Source organism: Anabrus simplex, chromosome 5 (assembly GCF_040414725.1).
Source record: "Anabrus simplex isolate iqAnaSimp1 chromosome 5, ASM4041472v1, whole genome shotgun sequence".
In the NCBI taxonomy this organism is placed as follows: domain Eukaryota; kingdom Metazoa; phylum Arthropoda; class Insecta; order Orthoptera; family Tettigoniidae; genus Anabrus; species Anabrus simplex.
The window spans coordinates 344,214,247-344,241,569 of NC_090269.1; the positions used below are offsets into that span (position 1 = coordinate 344,214,247).

The following is a 27,323-nucleotide window of genomic DNA, read 5'->3' on the forward strand; positions in this document are numbered from 1 at the left end:
CTATTTTAACATCGTTTAAGGGAAAGTTGCCTGGACTCTCTCTTTGCAAATGTTATCAAATCACACTACATCCGACCTTCATCGATTCGATAACGTCTTTTTGATGAGTGTCTTCGGGCGTATCTACCTTCTTAGGCTAGATAGGAAAAGTAACTCGATGCACGATATGTTTTGGTTATTTGGCACTAATTAGGACGAAACCAGGCGTATGAATACATGAGACACACGATTTGGCCACGTGTACAAGCAATAACGTCACTGAAGGATCGTGAACTTACGTCCGCCATTATCTTGCGAACGATTCGATTGCGACCCCATGTTCAATGAGGCGTTTTTACTTCTTTCATCGCGTACGTTCCACCGTTTCGGGTCATGCCATCACTCCTGATACACCGTGTATTCATAGTGAGGGTAATAATGCAGTCCAGAGCGTGATAGCCGAGTGATACCGTCGCTAGCTTCTCACTAACGCAGCTCTAGTTTGAATCTTGGCTACTGCGTGAGGTGTTACTGAATTGAAAAATCACTTCCATGAGGTTCAGATTCCAAACAAAATAGAAGGTTCCTTGGCTATGACATGTGCAAAACTACACATGTATAGCTTTAATATTACAGTCCTCTCACTGCGACAGCAGTATCCCACGTCTTCCATAGTCTCGCGCACAAGTTAACAATGTTGCAGCGGAACAAACCGATACTACCACTGTCGACTGGCCTGCTTCATCTCATAGTGCAGATTCCCTCTCTCACCCTTAGCAATGAGTTGGTTATCTTTACTAAACGGTTAGCATGCTGACCTTTGGCCCAAGGAGTCTCTGACTCGATTTCCGTCCGGGTCGTAGATTTTAACCTCTAATGTTTAATTCGACTGCCTCGGGGGCTGGGTGTTTCTGATGTCTCCAACATTAGAAATCATTTTGCTGGGCCCCATCCTCACAGACATGCAGGTCGCCTATAGGCTGCCTTCTAAAGAAAGACCTGCACCAGGCCTTACGGGATGCCATACGCCATTATATTAATAACAATTATTATTATGATTATTATGCTTCTTCTTCTTCTTCTTCTTCTTCTTATTATTATTATTTTGCTGTTAATTTTAATAACTTACCATTTCTTTCTTTCTTTCTTTCTTTCTTTCTTTCTTTCTTAATCTATTTACCCAGGGTTGGTTTTCCCTCGGACTCAGCGAGGGATCCTACCTCTACCGCCTCAAGGGCAGCGTCCTGGAGCGTGAGACTTTGGGGAGGAAGACCAGTACCTCGCCCTGGCGGCCTCACCTCCTTCACTCACAGGGGCCTTGTGGGGGATTGGGGGGATTGGGAGGGATAGACAACGAAGAGGGAAGGAAGAGACCGTGGCCTTAAGTCAGGTACCATCCCGGCATTTGCATGGAGGAGAAGTGGGAAACCCTGGAAACCACTCGGAGGATGGCTCAGGTGGTAATCGAACCCTTCTGTATTCAGCTGACCTCCCGAGGCTGAGTGAACCCCGTTCCAGCCCTCGTACCACTTTTCAAATTTCATGGCAGAGCTGGGAATCGAACCCGAGCCTCCGGGGGTGGCAGCTAATCACGCTAACCACTACACCACATAGGCGGGCATAACTTATCATACCAAACATAAATACATACACTTGCAAAGATTAATAAATTCACGAAAACATCGGGAATAACCAACCACATCATGAATAGAAACATACTCGTCTGCGCCTTTATAATACACTTGCTAGGCCAACCCTGTGCTATGGATGTGAAGCATGGACATCAAGAACTTGGGATGTTTCAAGAATCAATGACGTTCAAGTGCCGTACTGCAGGATACACCAAGTGCAATCATAAAATGAACGAAGAGGTGCTAAACGAACTGAAAATACAACCAATAACTCAATACATCTACAGTTATCAGGGAAATTGGAAACAACTTATGCAGAGGATGGAATCTGGAAGATTGCCAAAAGAGATTCTGCGATATCAACACAGGGGAAAAAGATCTGTACAACGTCCGATGAAGAGGTGGCGTGTCAGCGCAAGACCGAAATGCGGCATATAGCCCAATACATGAAAAGATTATTATTATTATTATTATTATTATTATTATTATTATTATTATTATTATTATTATTATTATTATTATTATTATTATTATTATTATTATTGGGAGAGTGTCCCTGGCTTAGGCGGCAGAGCGCCGATCTCTCACTGCTGTGTTCCGTGGTTGAAATCCCAGTCACTCCGTGTGAGATTTGTGGTGGACAAAGTGGAGGTGGGACAGGTCTTTCTCCGGATACTCCGGTTTTCCCTGTTATCTTTCATTCCAGCAACACTTTCCATCAGTGATTAACCATTGCCCCAGAAGAGTGCGACAAGCTTCGGCAGCCCGCACAGTTCCTATCCTCGCCTCTAGATGACATCTTTATTCACTCCATTCCTGACCCGGTTAAAACAGGGAACAGGCTGTGGATTATTATTATTATTATTATTATTATTATTATTATTATTATTATTATTATTATAGTTGTTTATTATTGGGACATACCAGTGTGTAAATATCACGTGCGATGCTCTTTATATCGCTCGAACTATTTTTTAATAAATATTGTATTTTCCGCACTGCTTAAACCATACATAAGCTACTGAGTTTGAAAAACATTAAGAAAGCAAATAAAAAGTAATTAAGTTACAATGTAAGCGTATGCTGAGGATCGACGTCAGTTTTCATATTTCAAGAGATTTCTCTCGCGATGCCCGATCCTTCGAGCTATCAGGTTACTGCATAAACACTTCCTAGCTAGGTATATGCGAGTATTTCTCACCTCGGTTCGGTTCTTGACCATCTCAATGTCTTCGTGCCAATTCTATGTCTGCAAATATAACAGTCAAAGGCAGCCAATTTGTATGTTTGCTTTTAGCGTGTGCTTACTTTACTGTATGTAGGATATCATAACAGTTGTTGTTGCTTCATTACGAATTTAATTTTCTTCATGTAGAGGGGTGTGCTTAACCGAGGTGATAAAGGTGTGCTTGGTTCATCCGAACGGGTATGGGTTCTATTCTCTGACAGTTTTGAAACGAGATCTGCACTTCTGAAGAAGCATATTACCTATATCAGTCAACAGTGTCTGGCTAACTTCTTGACACTACTCAGTTTTTTTACGAGTTGTTTTACGTCGCATCGACACAGATAGGTCTTATAGCGACGATGGGACAGGAAAGAGCTGGGAGTGAAAAGGAAGGGGCCATGGCCTTAATTAAGGTACAGCCCCAGCATTTGCTTGGTGTGAAAATGGGAAACAACGGAAAAACATCTTCAGGGCTACCAACAGTGGGGCTCGAACCCACTGTCTCCCGAATACTGGATTCCGACCGCACTTAAGCAATTGCAGCTATCGAGCTCGGTCTACTCAGTTTTAATAGATGAAAGCGCGACGCAGAATGACGCTCCTCCAACACGTCGAAATAGATTAATACTGCTGAAAATCCAGATATTAAATGAACTAGAATAGCCATTTCATCTGACACACAGTACAGACGTACAATCTCCTGACTGGTCCATTGCACCATGTCTTCAAGGAAGATGGTTTAATAATCTGCATCTGATATTTATGGACTGTATTGCCAACCAATTTGGATACTAACAGAGAGAGAGAGAGCAGTAAAAGCCATCAAAAATGTTGGCTCCTTGGTTGAATGGTCAGTGTCGAAGGTCTTTGGTTTAGAGGGTCCTGAGTTCGGTTCCCGGCCGGATAGGGAATTTTAATCGCACCTGTTTAATTCCTCTAAGTCGGTCATTGGGGTTTGGTGCTTTCATCGTCATGCACACACAACACACCAATCGGCGTTAGGAAGGGCATCAGGCCGTAAAATATGGTCAAGTCGACATATGTGGTACAGATCGCACCCCAATCACACCAGCGTGTGGAAAAGCGATATAATAATAATAATAATAATAATAATAATAATAATAATAATAATAATAATAATAATAATAATATGGGAGGCTAGGGGTACCAGATTCATAATAGACTATATCGTAAACGAGTTCGAATTCAGGAAATCTGTTAGGAATGTACGAGTTTTCCGGGGATTTTTCGGCTATACAGACCACTACCTGATCTGTAGTGAACTAAGTATCTCCAGGCCTAGGACAGAGAAAGTGAAATCTGTCTGCAAACGAATAAGTGTAGAAAATCTCCAGGACGAGGAAATTAGACAGAAGTACATGGATATGATTAGTGAGAAGTTTCGAACAGTAGACAGTAAGCAGGTTCAGGATATAGAAAGAGGATGGGTGGCATACAGGGATGCTGTTGTAGAAACAGGAAGGGAATACCTAGGAACAACTGTGTGTAAAGATGGGAAAAAGCGAACATCTTGGTGGAATGATGAAGTGAGAGCAGTTTGTAAACGTAAAAAGAAGGCTTATCAGAAATGGCTCCAAACAAGGGCCGAGGCAGACAGGGAATTATACGTAGATGAAAGAATTGTTTTTGAATCCAAAAAAAGTCATGGAAAGATTTTGGTAATAATCTGGAAATGTTAGGTCAAGCAGCAGGGAAACCTTCCTGGACAGTAATAAAGAATCTTAGGAAGGGAGGGAAAAAGGAAAGGAACAGTGTTTTCGGTAATTCAGGTGAACTCATAATAGATCCCAAGGAACCACTGGAGAGGTGGAGGGAATATTTTGAACATCTTCTCAACGTAAAAGGAAATATTCCTGGTGGTGTCGCGAGCAGTAGAGCTCATGGAGAGGAGGAAAATAATATTGGTGAAATTACGCTTGAGGAATTGGAACGGATGGTAAATAAATTCCTGTGTCATAGAGAAGCAGGAATAGGTGAAATTAGACCTGAAATGGTGAAGTATAGTGATAAGACAGGGATGAAATGGCTTCATAGAATAGTAAGATTAGCATGGAGTGTTGGTAAGGTACCTTCAGATTGGACAAAAGCAGTAATTGCACCTATCTATAAGCAATGGAACAGAAAGGATTGCAACAACTATCGGGGTATCTCATTGGTTAGTATAGACGTCATTGCGTAATTGCTCTAGGGAGCCGGTGTTACTTGCTCCGCTCGGGACGGGTGTTTGTCACGTGACAAGAGAGCAGCATTCAGGCGGGTTGCATACCGTGGCCGTACTGTAGGCCTACTTGCCTCTCGGAAATGTTACCACATGAACAACAGCTTTTATAATAATAATAATAATAATAATAATAATAATAATAATAATAATAATAATAATAATAATAATAATTGTTACCGTGTTTTTTGCGGTAGTTAGAGGTGAAAGAAGGTGCGGGTGTGAACGGGTCTCAAACTACGAAATTAAAGTTACTGTAAAATTAAACAAGGTTATATTCTCTTTCCAAAATTCAGAAATAACACGAAAGACAGGTACAGAGTAGCAAGGCAATAAAAATACAATTACAATATTTACAGGATTTGGGCTTCGAGCCCCAACCTCACAATTCTTGAGCAATTAGCCCAGTTTTACCCCAAACACAAGTTTCAACAGAGGGGCAGAAAACCCCATTCATGCCTAGGAGCAGTTGCTCCAAATTACACAGTAAGGCCTCCTTGAGGCGCGCAGAAAACAAAATTTTCGAGAAAAGAGCAACTTGCTCTCAAAATTCAGGCCTGTCAAAGGCCACACCTAATTCCACTTTCAAGCTGTCCTCTAAGGACATATACACAGGGGTAAAATACCCAACCTACTGAGGTCTATTAAATGAGAAGAAGGTTAATTACATGACCTCTAAAATAACAATTTGAGAGGAGGCGATCTACACTCCTAATGCATTTGTTTTAAAGCCTAATCTGGCTCTAGGCCACTAATGCAAGGGCTAATCCCATACTACAGAGGTGACTTTAGAAAAGAACAATTTACTTAATGAAGAATCGGTTGTGAGAAATAAGTTCACTTCAAAACAAAATGAGTGGGAGCTCGAGAGGGTTAAGCACTCTCTATCCCAATATGTAGCTCCCCGAAGAAAGAGGCGCTTCCCGCCCCCTGCTATGTACTTTACACACTGAACGATGGTACTGAAGTGGCGCAGAGACCCTAAAATCAGCAGTTTATATACTCTCGCGGAAAGTTCGAGGCGTTTCAGGAAGGAAAACACCCGCCCACAATCATTTTATTGGTGGATAACGAAAACCCCTACACAATATGAAGAAGAAACACATTATTGGTGGAAAATTAATTAAAGAAATTCGGGATTGGCTAGATACAAAACAAGGGGAAAGAGAGGTGTATACAGCCAACTCAAACAATAACAGAAAGAAATTTAACAAGAAACAAACTTTTGAAATAAAAATTTCTCCAAAAAACCAGTTCTTTCACGTCGCACGAGGGTGCACCATTGTAGTTTTTCAGTAGTGTCCTCTAGAAGAGAAAGTTCACACTAATTACTACCGGTAAAACAAAAATACATCAAAAGTGGCACAGTTCAAAAACTTCAAACCTTCCACGTAGTGACATCTTCTGAGAAACTTGAAAATTAATACCGTCAATAAAGTTCAGACTTCCTCCAGCAGAGGAGTTTCAATTGGCGCACATTTTAAATTAGCGGCGTGGAGGTGTACCGCCCGGTACAATAATAATAATAATAATAATAATAATAATAATAATAATAATAATAATAATTTGGAGCATGGTTCATGTGAGACGAATAGGACACAGATTACAGAGTATAACAGGACAAGAAAATTATTCATTGACAAAGGAAATATACAGCAGTGTGCAATATTTCCTGAATAAATACATTTTCACGATTAACTGAAGTTTTGGAACAAGTACATTTACCGAAATAAAATAAACTTATGTGATTTGTACATATTACTTGCATTCTCATTAACATATATTTCAATATTTGTATGTCATTTATGACTGTGACAACAAATTAAACACGCGATGTGGAACATATCACTGGTGTATTCCTCCTTCACGGGACTTTTGGGCTCGTTTAGATAGTATTGTGTCAATGTTTGGTACTAAACTTATCGTTTGCGTACTGGCAAGTCACAAAACGTGGAAAACGAACATAAAATTCAGTCAAACTGTTTGTGTTTACAAACCCATCTTTCATTTAAGTATCGCACTGTAAGTCAGTCAGTTCCAGCTGCAGTTCTGGTCTAACAATTTGTACATCCACTGAAAAGGGCATAGCGAACACCTTCAGATCCTTTTCTAATGTCTGAATATTGTAAAACCTACTCTCTAAATCGTAATTAAAACCTCTTTATATTCTTCTAATGTTTTTAATGTGATTCAATATTTTATTACATATTAAACATTTTTCTGTGTTATTTTCTTGAACTATTAAACACTTTTCTTCCCAGGAAGGTTTGGACCTTGTTGGTCTTCCATAGTAAATGCAACATTAACCGACTAGATTTGAACGTCGTGTGGTGTGAGGATAAAGACGGAAACACACTAATGTCACCTCACATGAATTCACGCGTATCGTGTCGCAATCTGATCTGTCCAGAAATATGTGCTATGCCTTTGAACCACTGGCCTGCAGTACGTACTACGTCATGCACTTCCCCTACTTCTTCCCTTACTTGCTCGCTAAGCCGCTCTCGTTCCTCGAGAGCGGGGAGCAAACTGGTTCCGAAGGCATTTCGCTCTCGATTGACGATGGCTGGATTAGTATACCAGGCAAGTATTCACTGGCATCATGGAAGGGAGGGTGCGATCAGTGGTGAGAAGAAGTTGGTTGAAAACCAGTGTGGTTTCAGACCACAGAGGGCTATCAGGATCAGATTTTCAGTATGCTCCAGATAATTGAAAAATACTACGAGAGGAATGGACAGCTGTGTTTATGTTTCGTAGATCTAGAGAAAACATATGGCAGGGTACCGAGGGAAAAAATGTTCGCCATACTGGGGAACTATGGAATTAAGGCTAGATTATTAAAATCAATGAAGGCATTTATGTTGACAATTGGGCTAGAGTGAGAATTGATGGTAGAATGAGTTCTTGGTTCAGGGTACTTACAGAGGTTAGACAAGGCAGCTTTACTGTTCGTAGTTTGCATGGATCATCTGCTGAAAGGTATAAAGTGGCAGGGAGGGATTCAGTTAGGTGCAAATGTAGTGAGCCGTCTGGCTTATGCTGACGACTTGATCTTAATGGCAGACTGTGCCGAAAGCCTGCAGTCTAATATCTTGAAACTTGAAAATAGGTGCAATGAGTATGGTATGAAAATTGGCCACTCGAAGACTAAATTGGTGTCAGTAGGTAAGGAATTGAACAGAATTGAATGTCAGATTGGTGATACAAAGCTAGAACAGGTAGATAATTTCAAGTATTTAGGTTGTGTGTTCTCCCAGGATGGTAATATAGTAAGTGAGATTGAATCAAGGTGTGGTGAGCTCGCAGTTGCCATCAACAGTATTCTGTAAGAAAGAAGTCAACTCTCAGACGAAACTTATCTTTACATCGGTCCGTTTTCAGACCAACTTTGCTTTACGGGATCGAAAGCTGGGTGGATTCAGGATATCTTATTCGTAAGTTAGAAGTAACAGACATGAAAGTAGCGAGAGTGATTGCTGGTACAAACAGGCGGGGACAATGGCAGGAGGGTACTCGGGATGAGGAGATAAAGGCTAAGTTAGGAATGAACTCGATGGAAGAAGCTGAACGCATAAACTGGCTTCGGTTGTGGGGTCATGTGAGGCGAATGGAGGAGGTGAGGTTACCTAGGAGAATAATGGACTCTGTCATGGTGGGTAAGAGAAATAGAGGGAGACCAAGACGACGATGGTTAGACTCAGTTTCTAACGATTTAAACAAGAGGTATAGAACTGAATGAGGCCACAGCACTAGTTGCTAATGGAGGTTTGTTGCGACGTTTAGTAAATTCACAGTGACTTGCAGACTGAACGCTGAAAGGCAGAACGTTCTATAATGATAGTGTATGTATAATAAGAATTCCATGAGGATACTTCAGTCTGGTGCAGTCCTTGTAAGGCACACCCTCCGACGAGGGTGGGTGGTGTGTGCTGTGTATAGGAAACTGTGAGGTAGTGTGGGAGAAGATAATGTTGTGTGCAACGTGTGAGTAGCAGGAATCTTGGGGACAAAAAGTACTCACTCCCCGAGCTGATTAAGTTTAGATAATAATAATAATAATAATAATAATAATAATAATAATAATAATAATAATAATAATAATAATAATAATAATAATAATAATAATAATAATAATAATAAATGTCATTTAATTCTCTCTGTTGATGATCGTAGTTTGTCCAATGATTTCTTCTACCGTAACTCTAAAATAGGGACGATTTCTTACTTTGAATGCATCCTGTACCTACGAAACTCGACGTTCCGTTACTTAAGAGTTCATTGTGCGATTCTTCACTGTTCTTCCTCTAGTGCGTCTTTTTCTATCGATCACACGGTCGAGTATCTGCAGTCACGGAAAGCCGAGTCTGGGACCAATAAAACTCCCCTACGGGATTATACTAGACCAGCATCGCATCGAAAATATAACTTAATGCTACATACTTCACGACTGTTCTAATGCAATGAATTGAAAGGAAAAGCTGTGAAGAGAAGCGAAACTTCTGGTGATATTTATTGTTGTTTTGATGAGGAAACTACGAGATTCTCACAACCAACCAACCAACCAACCAACCAACCAACCAACCAACCAACCAACCAACCAACCAACCAACCAACCAACCAACCAACCAACCAACCAACCAACCAACCAACCAACCAACCAACCAACCAACCAACCAACCAACCAACCAACCAACCAACCAACCAACCAACCAACCAACCAACCAACCAACCAACCAACCAACCAACCAACCAACCAACCAACCAACCAACCAACCAACCAACCAACCAACCAACCAACCAACCAACCAACCAACCAACCAACCAACCAACCAACCAACCAACCAACCAACCAACCAACCAACCAACCAACCAACCAACCAACCAACCAACCAACCAACCAACCAACCAACCAACCAACCAACCAACCAACCAACCAACCAACCAACCAACCAACCAACCAACCAACCAACCAACCAACCAACCAACCAACCAACCAACCAACCAACCAACCAACCAACCAACCAACCAACCAACCAACCAACCAACCAACCAACCAACCAACCAACCAACCAACCAACCAACCAACCAACCAACCAACCAACCAACCAACCAACCAACCAACCAACCAACCAACCAACCAACCAACCAACCAACCAACCAACCAACCAACCAACCAACCAACCAACCAACCAACCAACCAACCAACCAACCAACCAACCAACCAACCAACCAACCAACCAACCAACCAACCAACCAACCAACCAACCAACCAACCAACCAACCAACCAACCAACCAACCAACCAACCAACCAACCAACCAACCAACCAACCAACCAACCAACCAACCAACCAACCAACCAACCAACCAACCAACCAACCAACCAACCAACCAACCAACCAACCAACCAACCAACCAACCAACCAACCAACCAACCAACCAACCAACCAACCAACCAACCAACCAACCAACCAACCAACCAACCAACCAACCAACCAACCAACCAACCAACCAACCAACCAACCAACCAACCAACCAACCAACCAACCAACCAACCAACCAACCAACCAACCAACCAACCAACCAACCAACCAACCAACCAACCAACCAACCAACCAACCAACCAACCAACCAACCAACCAACCAACCAACCAACCAACCAACCAACCAACCAACCAACCAACCAACCAACCAACCAACCAACCAACCAACCAACCAACCAACCAACCAACCAACCAACCAACCAACCAACCAACCAACCAACCAACCAACCAACCAACCAACCAACCAACCAACCAACCAACCAACCAACCAACCAACCAACCAACCAACCAACCAACCAACCAACCAACCAACCAACCAACCAACCTTCTTTTCTTAAATAGAAACAAAAACGTTGGAAATTTATCAAACATCTCTCTTAGTAAATTATTCCAATCCTTAATCCCCCCCCCCCCCCCTAAGTTGTCTGCTTGAAATCTAATTATTTTCATATTATGAACTTTGCTACTTTACAAACTCCACTCAAGCTCTAATGACAGCCGCACCATCTCTCAACTTGGAGCTCGAGGCGAGAAGTGCCATGGAAAAGACAGCTCTAGACGATGTTTACATGTGTCACACCCCAGGTGGCTGGCACGTGCCAGTAGCAGCGACGTTACAATTCACAGCGCAGAAAAATAACTGTTTTCTTGAATACCATCTATTAAAGCTACAGGCAGACGTTAGCATACTTCATTCCTCTTGCCGATATCTATTAAATAAGTTATTCTGGCCATAGGGGAACGTTCACTCTGTATACTTAAATTTAATTCGAAAATGAAGAAGGGAAAGTAATTAATGTGAATGAGAAGGATATACTAAAATGAAAATGAATCAAGAAGCAGACGTCCATTCGTTTAATCTTTTGTGTGCTTATTGCCTGTTGCCATTTCGTTATGAATGCAGTACCTTTGAATCCATCTCTTGACACAGGCCAGAGCCAAGTGCAGCTTTCACCAAAGTTCCAGGCCCATCCATGGCTGTGACAATATGGAAGCTGCTGGGGTACGGGTGGTGCTAAGTAATGATATTCAGAGCACGACCATTGCATCTGATTTTTACGAAAGGTGTTATTTATAGGGTTAGTCGTGCTGCAATAACACTTTCTGGTCCAGTGAGGAAAGCAATGGAAAACTACCTCACTCCTCATCTTGTCTAGTACGCCTCATTTTGACGCCGCCAATCGGTTGTTGCGGTTTCCCTGTAACTGCATAGCCTTTGGTGGTTCTATTTGAGGATCCAACCAGCCTCTGGGCTGATGACCTATCAGACAGACGTTCTCATGTACAGTCACTCAAAGAAAATAACGAGCGCATGGTGTTGTATATCCTCGTAGGTACAATTTTCTCAGAAACAACTGAACGTATAGATATAATTGTTTATTTGAGCATTCGCAAAGATTTTATCAGCATGTGAGCTGAATTATATTTTCGTAATGATTAAAAATAATGTCTGAAAAAATATTAAATGCGAGGAACATACAATGACATGCGCTCAAACTTTTCCTGAGCGACTATGCGTTTTTAATGCCTGTATCAACGAATTTTCGTCCTGGTTATTCATGTACTGCGGGTCAGTATTTCTCCCGAAAACATTGTCACAGCTACAATTAGTACAATGAAAACCCTTTACATCTGAACTTCCCCGGTTTAAGCAATATTAGATCAATACCTGTCTGGCACTTCGTGAACGCTCGTTGAAATTCATAACAAATACAATGTTGTGTCAATACAGGTGATCAAAAGTGGCCTACTGTCTCATTCGACCATTCTGTACTCGCCGTTCGGAGCTTCATTTCAATAAATATGCTTTCCACCCAAAATACAAAAAAATAAAAATAAAAATAAAATAAAGATAAAAAAAATCAACCGGGTTGGGTGGTTTGGTAGACTTCTAAGCCCATGGTGGCAGGTTTGATCCTGACTCAGTTCGTTAATGTAGGTACTCAAATTCGCCAGTCTGATGTAGAGGTAGACATACGGTACTATCGAATAGACAAACTTATGGGGGAAGACATTCTGGCACCTCGAAGTCTCTGAAAACCATTAAAGTAGGTAGTTAAGATGGTGTAAAACCACTACCTTTAATTAATGCACATGATCATGTGAGTTTTCTCCAACTCTTTCTTACTGATATCATTAGAAAAATATGAAAATCCACAGCCTGTTTACACTCATTTGACCGGGTCAGGAATGGAATTAATGAAGCCCCATCTAGCGGTGAGGATAGGAATTGTGCCGGCTCCCGAAGTCTGTCACACTCCTCTGGGGCAATGATTAATGACTGACAAGTGAAATGATATTGGAGAGTGTTGCTAGAATGAAAGATGACAGGGAAAACCAGAGTACCCGGAGAAAAACCTGTCCCGCCTCCGCTTTGTCCAGCACAAACTCAAATGGAATGACCGGGATTTGAACCACGGAACCCAGAGGTGCGAGGCCAGCGCCCTGACGCCTGAGGCACGGAAGCTCCATATCATTCGGAATTATCTACATTTTCTTTGCTAGCGGTTTATCGTTCCAATTACATGTCAAAGGTTTTCGGCGACGTGACGGTGGTATAGGGCCAGGACTGAGAAGTACGGCTGCGGCCTTGCCGGCATTTGCTGGTGTGAAAATGGGAAACCACGGAAAACTACCTTAGAGCTGGTCACGGTGGAATTATCTCGAATGCAAGCTCACAGCTACACGACCCGAACTGTGTATCCAACTCATTCGCAAATTACCCTTATAACTCTTTCTAAAATGTCAACTAAATTTTCACTATGAATATTACTGTTATACATTTCTGTGTCCTGATAACACTACAGTAACGAAAAATATCATCACAATAATAATAATAATAATAATAATAATAATAATAATAATAATAATAATAATAATAATAATAATAATATAAGGGTTGCCCAAAATGAAACTGTAGGGGAATCGTTATTCGAAGAAAGACAACATTGCATATGCTGACGTAAAAAGAAGCAATTTCGTATCGTGGAAAGTGTTGTGCGGTGGACAGCCTTGTGGGAAGAGAAAAAAGTGAACACTCAAGGGATGCCGGTTCGCAAGGAACGGTGAGTCCAAGAAATCGCTGAACCGAGTTACGGCCGTGTCCTTTCGCTACTGCTGTATAGGCAACTAGTCAGAGACAAGGCAGACGGGTGTTGGCCAGCCCTGCTGCCACCACTACTGCGATAGGTCGTTGCGTCACTAGAAGCCTCTTGGTGGTGTAGAAACAGTGAGAGAAGTGCACCCGAGGATTCGACTTCTAGAGGCTCCCTCGTGCTTCCAATTCTGAAAGGGCCGTCCACGCTATAAAATACAGGCTGGACGAGATTGAGACTGTTCAGTGCGAACTCAGTCTGAGAGCGATCGACAGCGAAGAGTGTTGCGATCACAGTTTCTGTTGTGTTACAGTTCTGCTAGTGATCCAGTCAGAGAGACAGTCTGTGAAGTGTGGAATTCGATCAGCCTGCTAGTGTCGACGGAAAGCTGTCTGTGAACTGACGGCAAAGGCGGAACAGTGCAGCTGAGTGGCGTGGGCCTGTGTGTGTGTGTGTGTGTGTGTGTGTGTGTGTGTGTGTGTGAAGACTGCAGTTTGTGTGCGAACTCTGTAGCTCGCACAGATTTGTGAATCTGCGTGTGCGTGCGTAAACTGTAAAATGTGCGGCCGATATTTTAGTACAGTTTATAATAATTGCCCTACGGTCCACGTTACAGTTATAGCAGTGAGTGTAGCGTAATTATTTAGCTCGTAAGTGTTAGCCTAAATAACTAGTGTAACTGAACATTGAAACATTGAGAACAGAGGGAGAGCAGTAACTAGAGTGACTGGTTGCGTGTGTGATTGTACTGCATTTAGTGTTAATTAATACATCTTAAGAGTAAACGCTACCAGTCGTGTATATATTTACCTGTTACTCACCCTCTCGTTAAAGCCTATTTCTAGAACTCTACCGGCCCGATTTTAAAAATGTATATGTCGTTCGAAGGCTATGATCGAGTAGATTAAAGCAAAGTCCTAAAGTGGAGAGTTTCTTGTAAAAACCTAGCGGAGAGTACAAAAATCTGTAACACCTTAACCGTTAAAGATACCAAGTTGGGGCCTTTTTTATTGGGATCTCTGATCCAGAAAACTGGATATGTTTGCCTACCTAAAAACTCTACCGCGTACTATTTTCAGTGTTTTGAATGGATAATGACTGAATTGAAGAAAGCCACTGAACGGACTCCCTCTTTTTTCAGTTGGGAGCGGAACCGAGCATTGCGAAGGCCATGTCGAGTTTCGTAACATTAGATCTTCGTATCGTAATATTACGAAGAGCCTCCGTGGCTCCGGCGCCGGCCTCTCACCGCTGGATTCCCTGGTTCAAATTCCGGTCACTCCATTGTGCTGCACAAAGCGTTTTTCTCCGGATACTTCGGTTTTCCCTATCATATTTCATTCCAGCAAAACTCTCCAGTATTTCATTTCAACTTCCATTCATTAATTGTTGCCCAGACTTCGGTAGCCGGCACAATTGCCATCCTCGCCGCTAGATAGGGGCTCCACTCATTCCATTCCTGACCCGGTCGAATGACTGGAAACTGGCTGTGGATTTTCATATCGTAATATTACGTGATTGCGCCGTAACATGAGATATTAGGAGCATTATTCAGTTGGTATGGTTTGAGCTGTGCTTAGGAGAGGTTGCGATTAACCAGCATTACAGTTTTTTTTTAAAAACAACAGAACGCCAAACGTCATAAATAATTGAAATTACTCGTTGGCTGAACGGTCAGCGTACTGGCCTTCGGTTCAGAGGGTCCCGGGTTCGATTCCCGGCCGGGTCGAGGATTTTAACCTTAATTGGTTAATTCCAATGGAACGGGGGCTGGGTGTATGTGTTGTCTTCATCGTCATTTCATCCTCATCACGACGCGCAGGTCACCTACGGGTGTCAAATAGAAAGACCTGCACTTGGCGAGCCGAACCCGTCCTGGGATATCCCGGCACTAAAAGCCATACGACATTTCATTTCACTTTAAAATTGAAAAAAATAATGGGATGGAAGAAGGTTCCAGCGTGGATCCACACTTCTTTTCAAATTAGGAGAACCTACAATCACTTATTTTGCGGTCTTCAGTTAAATAAATTGCTAAGAAAACTTCTTCTTATATCCAATGTATTTTCTCTATGCAACGAGCATTTTTTGTTTGTAACTGTAGGTTCTTTCCAACATGTATATCATTGTCTGAACATGAATATATTGGTGTATCCGCATGCGTTGACTTGTAATCCCTCTTGGGATTGATAAATTAGTGGGTTGTGTTGGAAGGCTTTCTCGTATTGTTTTATGAACAGGCGTGATCATTTTCCTCTACAGATTTGAAATAAATAAATAAATAAATAAATAAATAAATAAATAAATAAATAAATAAATAAATAAATAAATAAATAAATAAATAAATAAATAAATAAATAAATAAATAAATAAATAAATAAATAAATAAATAAATAAATAAATAAATAAATAAATAAATAAATAAATAAATAAATAAATAAATAAATAAATAAATAAATAAATAAATAAATAAATAAATAAATAAATAAATAAATAAATAAATAAATAAATAAATAAATAAATAAATAAATAAATAAATAAATAAATAAATAAATAAATAAATAAATAAATAAATAAATAAATAAATAAATAAATAAATAAATAAATAAATAAATAAATAAATAAATAAATAAATAAATAAATACGTTCATAAGTAATCAATTCATTTTTGATTTCATAAATCTCATGTTTATTTCCGAGATTCAAACCGTGGTTGGTTTGATAGGAAGCCATTAAATATGCACTCAGTGCATGTCTTAAACTATAGACTTGGTTGAAAAGCCGAGCTGTACAATACATTCATAAAACTGTATCTAACAGTGACGAATATTTTACCCCACTAACTAGTGGAATGGAGAATCAACTCCGTAATGAATTTTTTAGAGAACAGCCGATGTCCCCATTCCCGTGATTTACTTCCCAATGATCACTGCAGTTCCTACGAGACCGCATACAGGTATAGCGTTTAATACATTGCTCTTCTCCATATGGTGCAATATTATTTGTGTATATGTGTTAGGACCAGATAGGAATGGACTGTGGTATCCATAAGCAGACCACAGTGTAGCTGTTTCATACACAAGGTGCAACAAAAATATGTGCAATTTTTATCTCATTTTTACCATGAGTGCTTTTGGAAGAAACATGCAAGGTCGTAGTTTACCGGGTAATCCAAACTACGGGGATAAACTTAGGGGAGCGATACCTGACCAAATGAGAAAAACACAACGACAGAAGGAAATAAATAAATAAATAAATAAATAAATAAATAAATAAATAAATAAATAAATAAATAAATAAATAAAGCACATAGCCTACGCCTCGAAGAGTCCAGAGAACACAACAATTCTGACATTGTATGATATAAATGGTATGGAATCTCTGACCAGTTGCCGGTCTCGCGGTGTAGAGGTAGCGTGCCTGCCACTTACCCGGAGGTTCTGTGTTCGAATCCCGGCCAGATCAGGGATTTTTACCTGAATCTAAAGGCTGGTTAGAGGTCCAGTTAACCTACTTGATTACAATTGAGGAGCTACCTGAGGGTGACGTAGCGGCTCCGGTCTAGAAAGCCGAGGGGATTCATTGTGCCAACCACATGACACCTCGTAATCTGCAGACCTTCGGGCTGAGCAGCGGTCACTTGGTAGGCCATGGTTCTTCGGGTCTGGACTGTCATGGGATTTGGTTTGGTTTGACCAGTCACAGTTGATGTTCGAAAGGGATGACATGATTTTCCTTGTAAAATATCCACATGTTGTACCGACCTGGAACAGCGCTGTGAACAAAATTCGCACCTTGTTCCGAAGTGTGCTCATCAGGAACAAAGGAACTTTTAAAATTCCTCCACGGATAAGAATTAATGGAGTTCAAGTCCGGTTCCTGGCTGGGTCATGAGACGTTCTTCTCGATCAATCCGTCGCCGAAAATGATCAGATGATAAAATGCACAAATGAGGTCTTCGACGCATGGCTGAATTAATATTTTTATTAAGGATTTTAAAGCCTCAGTGGCTCAGGAGGCAGCGCACTAGTCTCTCACCGTTGGGTTCCGTGGTTCAAATCCCGATTACTGCATGTGAGAGGAGGTGGGACAGGCTTTTGTCCGTGTACTCCTGTTTATCCTGTAATATTTAATTCCAGCAACATTCCCCAATATAATTTCATTCCATTTGTCATTTCATTAATCATTGCCCCCGAGGAGTGCAGCAGGCTTCGGCAGCCGGCACAATTCCTATCTTCGCCGCTAGATGGGGACTTGATTCACTTCATCCCTGACCCGGTCGAATGACTGGAAATAGGCTGTGGATTTAAATTTTTATTAAGGATTTTAGAAGTCATTTCATTATCAGATGGTATAGGTTTAACTTATGAGTATAAAATAACTGCCGTGGGTACTTCTAACAGTTCACTACAAAAATGGTTACACTCATGTTCATAAAAAGCAGAACACCTTGAAAGGCTAGGAAGTTCATATTCACAGAACATGTTCATTGGTATGTTCTGCAGAAACGATTAGAATTTCAGTCACCGAGGTTCAGCATGTGTCCTGTTGCCTACCAGGCACTGAGTCCTCCATGGCCATTGATAACTTGTTCCATACGTGATGGCATCGACACTTAGAAGGTGCGAATGGCGTCCTGGGGTTTATCCATCCATGGTGCATTCACCTGGTTCCACAGTTCATCTTTGGTTGTTGGCACTGGGTCACAGCGCAGCACCCGTCGTTTCACCATATCCCACACATTTGCGATTGGCGACAAGTCCGGTGATCGATGAGGTCAGAGCAACAGTCTGACATCCAGTGACGACGAGAGGGCACGGTCTTCGTGCAGCAACATGTGGTCGCGCATTGTCCTGCTGAAATACGGCGTCTGGGGTGTCGTGCAGAAAGGGTATGGCTACGGGTCGCATGATGTCATTCAGGTAGGTCACGTAGTGCCCTGGACACGCATCAACTGTGATTTGTGGTTGTAACCAATAGCATTCCACACTATAAGACCTTGAGTTGGCGCTGTATGTCTTGTGCGAATGCAGTTGACATTATGCCTCTGCCCCTGTCTGCGGTGAACCAAAATGCGGCCATCATTTTCAAACAGACAGAACCTGGCTTCGTCCGAAAATACTATCTGCTGCCATTCCTGTCCACAGTGACGTCGTTCCATGCACCATTGCGGTCTAGTATGTTTATGCATATTAGTCAAATGTAAGCGGAGAAGTGGACGACGCGCCGGTAACCCAGACTGTAATATACGGCGACGGACTGTCACTCCTGATAGTGTGCGATGTGTTACACTGTTCCACTGTTGCGCCACAACCGAGGAGGACGCATATCTGTCCTGCAAGGCCATTCGGATGAGGTGTCGATCTTCTCGAGGAGGGGAGAGGGATGGTCTGGGTGGTGCGACCAGACCCATCTCGTCCTGTTCTACGGCCTTCTGTGAACCATTCTGTGCACACTCATTGCACCGCCGACACACTTCGTCCCACACGAGCAGCAATTTCCCGGATGGATGCATCACGTTCTCTCATGCCAATAATGTGCCTTCTTTCAAACTCACTCATTTAACGGTACGGTTCTCGCATACGTCTGCGAGGCAATCTTCACGTCTGCTCAAGTCACACTGATCCATTACCTTCGGTTTATAGCGAAAACGAGAGCTGCGGGCACATTTTACCAGTCAGTGGTGGTGCGCGTAGATATCGATGCGGACCTTAAACCTGAAGGCCGACATGGTTCGAATGCTAACCATTTCTTCAGAACATACTAATACACATGTTCTGTAAATATGGACGTCCTGGTATTTCAAGGTGTTCTGGTTTTTATGAACATGAGTGTATAATTGTATCTTTTAAGATTCGATACTTCCTCATACAGTGCTTGTTCATAAATGAAATACAGTAGACCCAAACAAGTACGCTGATATGTGGATGGAAGGGCCACGTTTGTGTTAGAATTTGGCAAGGATGGCCCATAACTTATTCTGCTTGTTGGATATCTACGATGTGCCCAAAGGACTACTGGCAAATCCAAATGTTAGAACATGCCAAACCTACCAGTTGTAGCTGTCCGTACTCAATACTTTCCAGTTGACTGAGCCTGATGTAATCACAGTTTTTCCTTATACTTCTTTGCCTTGAAACTTCTGAATAATGTCACGAGGCGTCGTAGTAGTTTACCATGTAGTGAGGGAAGTTATTCAGAAATGTTGGAGATATTCAACGAGTGAAGAATCCTCAACATTTACCTTAATTCTAGGACCTAATCGTGAAGATTAATATTATTCCTAAAATCTCACTATTTTTAATTCGATTTTGGTGCACTGGGTGCTTCAGATACATATTCCGCAGTATGTTGGTTACCACAATGGGCAAGCATTTGTATGGAAAGGAAAGTAAACTCATAATATACATGAATAATGCTGCACGATTCATCACGACATTCGCATTCAATGCTACGCATCTCATTGTGTTCTGTGGCGTTCTTGTTGACATTGCCAGTGAGATGATTACTGTTGCTGCACGAAGCTGACTCACAGGGTCATCCTTGTTCTTTTTTACGATTGGCTTTACGTCGCACCGACAAAGATAGGTCTTATGGCGACGATGGGATAGGAAAGGGCTAGGAGAGTGGGAAGGAAGCACCCGTGCCCATAGGGTACAGCCCAGCATTTGCCTGGTTTGAAAATGAGAAACCACGGAAACCATCTTCAGGGCTGCCGAAAGTGTGGTTCGAACACACTGTCATCCTGTTAGCAGACATTACATACATTTGATCGTGAAAATAGTCCCATACAAAGTTCATAGGGTGTAAATTTGGCAATCTTTGAGGCATGATCTGGCCACTCAAACCAATACGAGACAATACATACTAAAATTTACACCGTATATAACTATATATTTATGCTCATATGTGCGGTAATTACCTTTTCAGCCATCTGCTCGTGATTGGCAATTCTGTTGCTGACGCTGAGTTGTGTGCCTTTTAAACGGGAACCGGAGCAGATTATCTTTAATAATCCTATGCATTTTATGATGTATTCCCAATGTGTGTGTGCCACAGCTCTAGTACATGCATGAGGTTCTTTGAATCCCTATATGTATCAATAATAATAAATAATGTCACTGGATTTACGTCCACCTAACTACTATTACGGTTTTTGGAGCCGCCGATGTGTCGGAATTTTGTCCATCAGGAGATCTTTTACGTGCCAGTAAAAGTATCGATACGAGGATGACATATTTGAGCACCTTCAAGTACCACCGGACTGAGCCAGATTCGAACCTGCCAACTTGAGTTGAGGAGGCCAGCGCTCTACCTCCTGAGCCATTCATCCCGGCATTCTGCGTTTCCTCCATGCTCGAGTTGCCACATGAAACGTGTGATGATGGCGCAGTCTGTTCTCTATACTCCAGAATACTGAGATCTGGGCCTCGTCCACCTGAATATTGTGGAGCACAAAGCGCAGCTGCTTGCTCTAACTTACAACTCTTGAAATACATAACGTACAGCCCGGATTTTTATGCATTAATAGGGTAGAATGCAAACTTCCTGAAGCGAGTAAACAAGTTTGGTCTACCTTTATAACGACTATGCTACGGGGTTTGCATAAACATTAGGGGTACGGCCCATCAGAACCCCTATAGTTTATGTTACTCTTGTTACATTATGGAAGAGAGGGTGGCCGACACTTCCTACTAACCAAATTAGTTTGCAATCTTACCGTTTAGTGCATACAAATCCGGGATAAGCAACATACCCACAAGCCGTCATTCATATAACGTGGCCGTTACGTTGCTACCCATTTCACTAGACTGAATATCCACGAGCTAGAGCTGTTTTTCCCCGAACAATGCACAGAGACCTCTCGCGGCATTTCATCTAACTGAGTTCCCTGTTAGTCTGCAGCCCCTGCAATACCCGTATCTTCTCAGACTGTATACTGTTGAGTGTAGTCGTTCGGTGAATCACAATTATATATGATAGTAGAGGAAGGAAGAGAGCGAAGCTCGGTGCCGGAACATAGCCTACTCCTATTGAATAGCACCAAGGGGTTGTGCTCAAGGCTTTACGTCACCATCCGACGGACGAATCACCATCAACAGGGTGATATTCCCTCACGCCACATGGACACTGTGGAGAGGTTTGGGATTTAATCCAGACGTTTGGTACGCAATCTAGTGATTAGAAATTGCATATCGCCACCTCTCCTACCCTGCCGGCCAACATTCTGATGGTGAAACTTTTTCGACCAAAGAGACTCCAACCGGCTAACCATGGTGTCAAACATATACACCTGATGCCTTAAAGATCATGGCTACTAGGCGGGTTAACTAAGTATAGACAATACCTTTACTAATTTATCATTTAGGTCTACATTTCATTTGTGGTGGTGAATCTGTATCTGGGGCTGTGTTTCGTTGTGAGACCTACTTTATTATGTATACTCAGCCGCACAAAAATTTGCCGTTGAGAAGATGACTTTTCAAAATCCTCTTGTTTGAAACAGGAAGTACATATTGTGCAGGTGGTAGTATTATAAGTATGAAATGAAATGGCGTATGGCTTTTGGTGCCGGGATTGCCCGAGGACAAGTTCGGCTCGCCAGGTGCAGGTCTTTTCATTTGACTCCCGTAGGTGACCTGCGTGTCGCGATGAAGATGAAATGATGATGAAGACGACACATACACCCTGCCCTCGTGCCAGCGAAATTAACCAATGATGGTTAAAATTCCCGACCCTACCGGGAATCGAACGCGGGACCCCTGTGGCCAAAGGCCAGCACGCCAACCATTTAGCCATGAAGCCGGACAGTATAAGAAGTAACATCGTGGTATTCACAGTTAACGAATCTACTCGTGTTTCGAGAATGTATACAATTAAATATTTCTTTGTGTACCTATCTCTTTGATGCTCGGAGATAATTGGTGAATTCCTTGCGAAAAGTAGACCAATTTTGTTTGTTGTGCACATTCATGATAATAATGGCGGTGACTATAGGCGATCTTCGTGTCTGTGAGGATGAGGCCGTATCTAAGATGAGTTCTAATGTTAGGACGGCACAAACACCCACCCACCGAGTCAGAAGCACTAACCAATGAAAGTTGAAGTCCTAAATCTGACCGGTATTGAACCCGGGACATATAGAAGCAGATGAAAACATTCTGCATCCATTACACAACATCATAGACCTCGCAAACATAACAACACTGTGGTCACAATTTATAAATCTCCTTTTTGTCCCGTATTCTCATCAACTCAACTAAGGTCAGGTTAGATTGAGAATCCCACCTTCCAATACTCGTTTTTCTGCAGCATTTTGAAGAAAGAAGATCCCTGACATAAATTTTTTATCTCAAACTTCAACATTGATTTTTTGAGGCTATAACTCAACACGAAGGAACTTTTATCATTAATATCATCATCGTACGGTTTTTTATTTTGTTTATGCTAATTTTTGTATTCATTTTTAGCTGAAGATGTTCCACATTAGGAATGCAACATGCGCTTTTTAAATAAAGTAATTGGTTTTCAAGCTGGATTATGTTTCATAATTACAAGAAAAAGGAAAAGAAAAGCAAGTATTGGAAGGTGGGTTTCTCAATTCAACCTTACCTTAGTGGAACATCGTGGTCGGAGGAGAAAAAGAGTTGATTGAGGAGGTCGAATAGTAGAGAGAAAATTGAGGTGTCTGGAACAAGTAACTAGAGGAACTACCAGACTTAACTGAGCATATCGTGGTCACCTACTCATGCTTTCCAGCTGGTAGTCTCTGAGGGGATATGTTTAAAAGAGAAGTAGTGCATTCTATGTCTGCCTCCTCGGTCTAGTTTATAGAATCCCTGAGGATTTTCAGATTGATTCTCGACCCTGGCGAAAATTTAGAACCGACTGTCCAGAGTAGATGTAACATCGTGAGCAAAATACTACTACTACTATTAATAATTATTATTATATATAATATATATTATGTTATATATAATAATAATAATATATTATTATTATTATTATTATTATTATTATTATTATTATTATTATTATTCTTTTACAGTTGGCTTTACGTCACACCGAGCAGATAGCTCTTATGGCGATGATGGAATAGGAACGGATTAGGAGTGGGAAGGAAACGGCCGTGGCTTTAATTAAGGTGGGCTATAGCCACAACATTTGGCTGGTGTGCAAATGGGGGAAGCACGGAAAAACATCTTCAGAGCTGTCGACAGTGGGGTTCGAACCCGCTATCTCACGAATGAAAGCTCACAGCTGCTGGGGAAAATTAATTTGGAAGGGTTCTTAATATGAGAATTTGCCCCTCTGTACTAGAAACGAGGTTAAATGCTAAGGATGTTGTCACGTTGGTTACGCACTCCTCGTGATCCGTATACCATGGACTTGATCTTTTGGACAACGAAGGGTGTCGACTTGGACCAATCATGACATTATTTACGTGGTGGTTTTATTAGTTTGAACTCAATATTAATTAGTGTCAGGCTTAAGGAAATAAAAGATACATCAGACTACTAGTCTAGTTTTTAGCGAAGTAGCTGTTTACTAGCACTGGAGCACACCACTTACGATGTACTTGGAATATTAAATGAATCCGAAGGCGAAGACTATCCTGTCTTTTACAGTTCAAGTAGCGGCATATCATCACTCACGAAAATAGGTTGATAAAGTTTCATAAAACAGTGTATAAATATAAGGCACTGTAAGGAACTGTGCACATAATGCTACAACAATGCAGTGCACAGTCTTCGATGCGATAAGGACGCAACTGTTAATGAGAGATCAGACTTACCTTTTTCTGACGAAGCTTGATAGCCAATTTGAGCCGGTTGAGGTGCATGCGCTCGCCATGTTCGAAGGCAGGTCCCGTGGGATCATGGTTGAGCAGGACTTCTAGTTCATACGAGCTGCGAGTGTGGTCCAACAATGCCGTCGCGAAGTCCTGGCACTGTTTCCGAAGTTCCTAAGGATGAAGAAAATACGTTAGCTTCTCTCTGTAAGTTTCATGCTCTTGACATCAGTTACTTAATAAATAAGAGCTCACGATAAAAGAACCTTATGATTGGCCTAAGAATACTTGCTCATTCGTGTACATTTAAGATTGCATCCTGTCCCCAATCCTTTTTTAACTTCTACTCTGACGATATTTTTCAAACAGCTCATGACGAAGATGACAAGAATCAAGACCAACGGGAATTAAACAAACAGCATCCACTAGGTAGATAATAATAATGTCTACATCCGGATGCCATTCTGGGGACGATGGTGTGGTGGTGATTATTGTTTTAAGAGGAAGTGCAAATGGGTAACCATCCTCTATTAACACTATTCAGAGGAAAACTTTGGAAGGGATCCGACACTTCGGAAAATGAAGATATCGGCTAAAGGAAGACAAGGTCTAGGAAGGGCGTGAAAATGAAAGACTCCCACGGGTGGAACAATAGAGATCATTCGAAAGTGAGGAACCTGATATTCAACTAAGGGACCCGTGGTCGCCAGTATCGTTCCTAGGTTGAGAGTCACTCGGGCTCCTTTTAATCGCCTCTCAAGTCAGGCAGGAGATATCGTGGATGTTATTCTGCCTTTTTTTGCATAGTTTTTAATTGATTTTTTCTTTTGCTGTAGAGTTCTAAGTCATAGTAAGGCATAGTAAAATGTGTTTGTACAAATAATATGGTGAAAACCATGTACTGCCAGTCTTATAAACACGTGCTTCGTCTCACAATTTTATGTTGTCCACGTCCGATCTATCACGGCCCGAGTTCCATAGAATTCTCTTTTATTGTTTAGTGATGTTAGTACTATTTTTGAGGCTCTAGTGTTGGGTAGGAGCAAAAAATATATTGACCTTGATAACCTAGAAGGCCCTGCTGTCGGAGAAGGTCGAGAATAAGCGTTGACTGGGCAGGAGAGATGAAAATGAAGATATCTGCTAAAGGAAGACAACCGGGCGAGTTGGCCGTGCGCGTAGAGGCGCGCGGCTGTGAGCTTGCATCCGGGAGATAGTAGGTTCGAATCCCACTATCGGCAGCCCTGAAGATGGTTTTCCGTGGTTTCCCATTTTCAAACCAGGCAAATGCTGGGGCTGTACCTTAATTAAGGCCACGGCCGCTTCCTTCCAAATCCTAGGCCTTTCCTATCCCATCGTCGCCATAAGACCTATCTGTGTCGGTGCGACGTAAAGCCCCTAGCAAAAAAAAAAAAAAAGGAAGACAAGGTCTAGGAAGGGCGTGAAAATGAAAGACTCCCAAGGGTGGAACAATAGAGATCATTCGAAAGTGAGGAACCTGACATTCAACTAAGGGACCCACGCTCCCAAGTTGAGAGTTCTTTGAATAGACCTCACCTGGTACTCGCACTTGAATTCGTGCTCCATGAAGCTCAGCCGGCGAAGCTCCCATGACAACTCGAATGCTGTAAGGATGGGGTCTTTGGAGGACAGCGCAATGAGCGAGGGGCTCGCCAGCGCCCGGTACGCGTTGATCCTGGACCGCGAATGACGTAACGAGTCCTCTTGGCGGGACGTCACACATTCATCACACCCGCACCTGGAACAACAAACAGTCACATACTAATAAAATATCTGAAAGGACTGACAGTTTGGAAAGAAGGACACATAAAGCTTTGTGTAGAATCAACCCATTCATATTGAGAGCGGAAATCGCTTTTCGCGTAAAAATGAATTTGTTGACATTCACATTTTTAGAGGTGTTTGCTTAAATAAGCTCACATACATTAATAGTACTTTTAACACGCAGAGAAAAAAAAACTGAACAGTGACGACTGTTAGTCTGGGAATCAGTGAAACTAAATACAGCGACTGGTGTTTCGTAAAGGCATATATATATTAGAAATAGAACGCTACTGTACGTTTTCAGGGCTATAGAACTGTGCACACCTGCAATCACGATCCATCTCTTCCCGATTTATACCGGCCAGTAGCGGCGATTGGGACTTAGAAGTCGGGGAGCGGGGGGGGGGGGGGGCACAAGCATTTATATACAAGAAAGTAGCCGGGTATTTAGACATCAAAATTGAAAACAAAGAAGCTATAAAATGGTAAGTTTTTGATGCTCCCTGAGCGAATTTCGACAAAGACGTAAATGTTGATAGTCTACCAACTTAAGTGCGGTAATAACCGTACTATGCAATAAAACTTTCACCAGAAGAATACTAATTACACATCTGTTACAATTAAATATAAGTTCGGCGTGATTAAACAATTTAAAATTAATTTAATGTTTGACTGCACAGTAACAAAGTAACAGACACTAGATAGAGCTGAACAGAGACACTGACTTAGAGAGACTGCTGGACTCGAATGCGCGCGGCAAGCGGCTGACCTTGGCAAAAATATGCCCCTGCTACCCTTCACCGCAGGACATGCTACAGATTGCTGCGCGTCTCCACTACTTGCTATTGGCTTTACGTCGCACCGACACAGTTAGGTCTTATGGCGACGATGGGATAGGAAAGGCCTAGGAGTTTGAAGGAAGCGGCCGTGCCCTTAATTAAGGTACAGCCCCAGCATTTGCCTGGTGTGAAAATGGGAAACCACGGATAAACCATCTTCAGGGCTGCCGACAGTGGGGTTCGAATCCACTATC

At 41.9% G+C, this 27,323-nt stretch overlaps 1 protein-coding gene across 1 annotated transcript in view; it reads right to left on the minus strand.

Moving 5' to 3' along the window:
* The window catches only part of Trpgamma (Transient receptor potential cation channel gamma), a 1,057,337-nt gene that overhangs the window by 195,053 nt on the left and 834,961 nt on the right, over positions 1 to 27,323 (minus strand). Inside the window, exons 6-7 of the mRNA XM_067147636.2 lie at positions 26,063 to 26,264; positions 24,509 to 24,679 (exon numbers count right to left, since the gene is read on the minus strand). Of these exons, the coding sequence (XP_067003737.1) occupies positions 24,509 to 24,679; positions 26,063 to 26,264 (373 nt within the window). The remainder of the gene's footprint in view (positions 1 to 24,508; positions 24,680 to 26,062; positions 26,265 to 27,323) is intronic.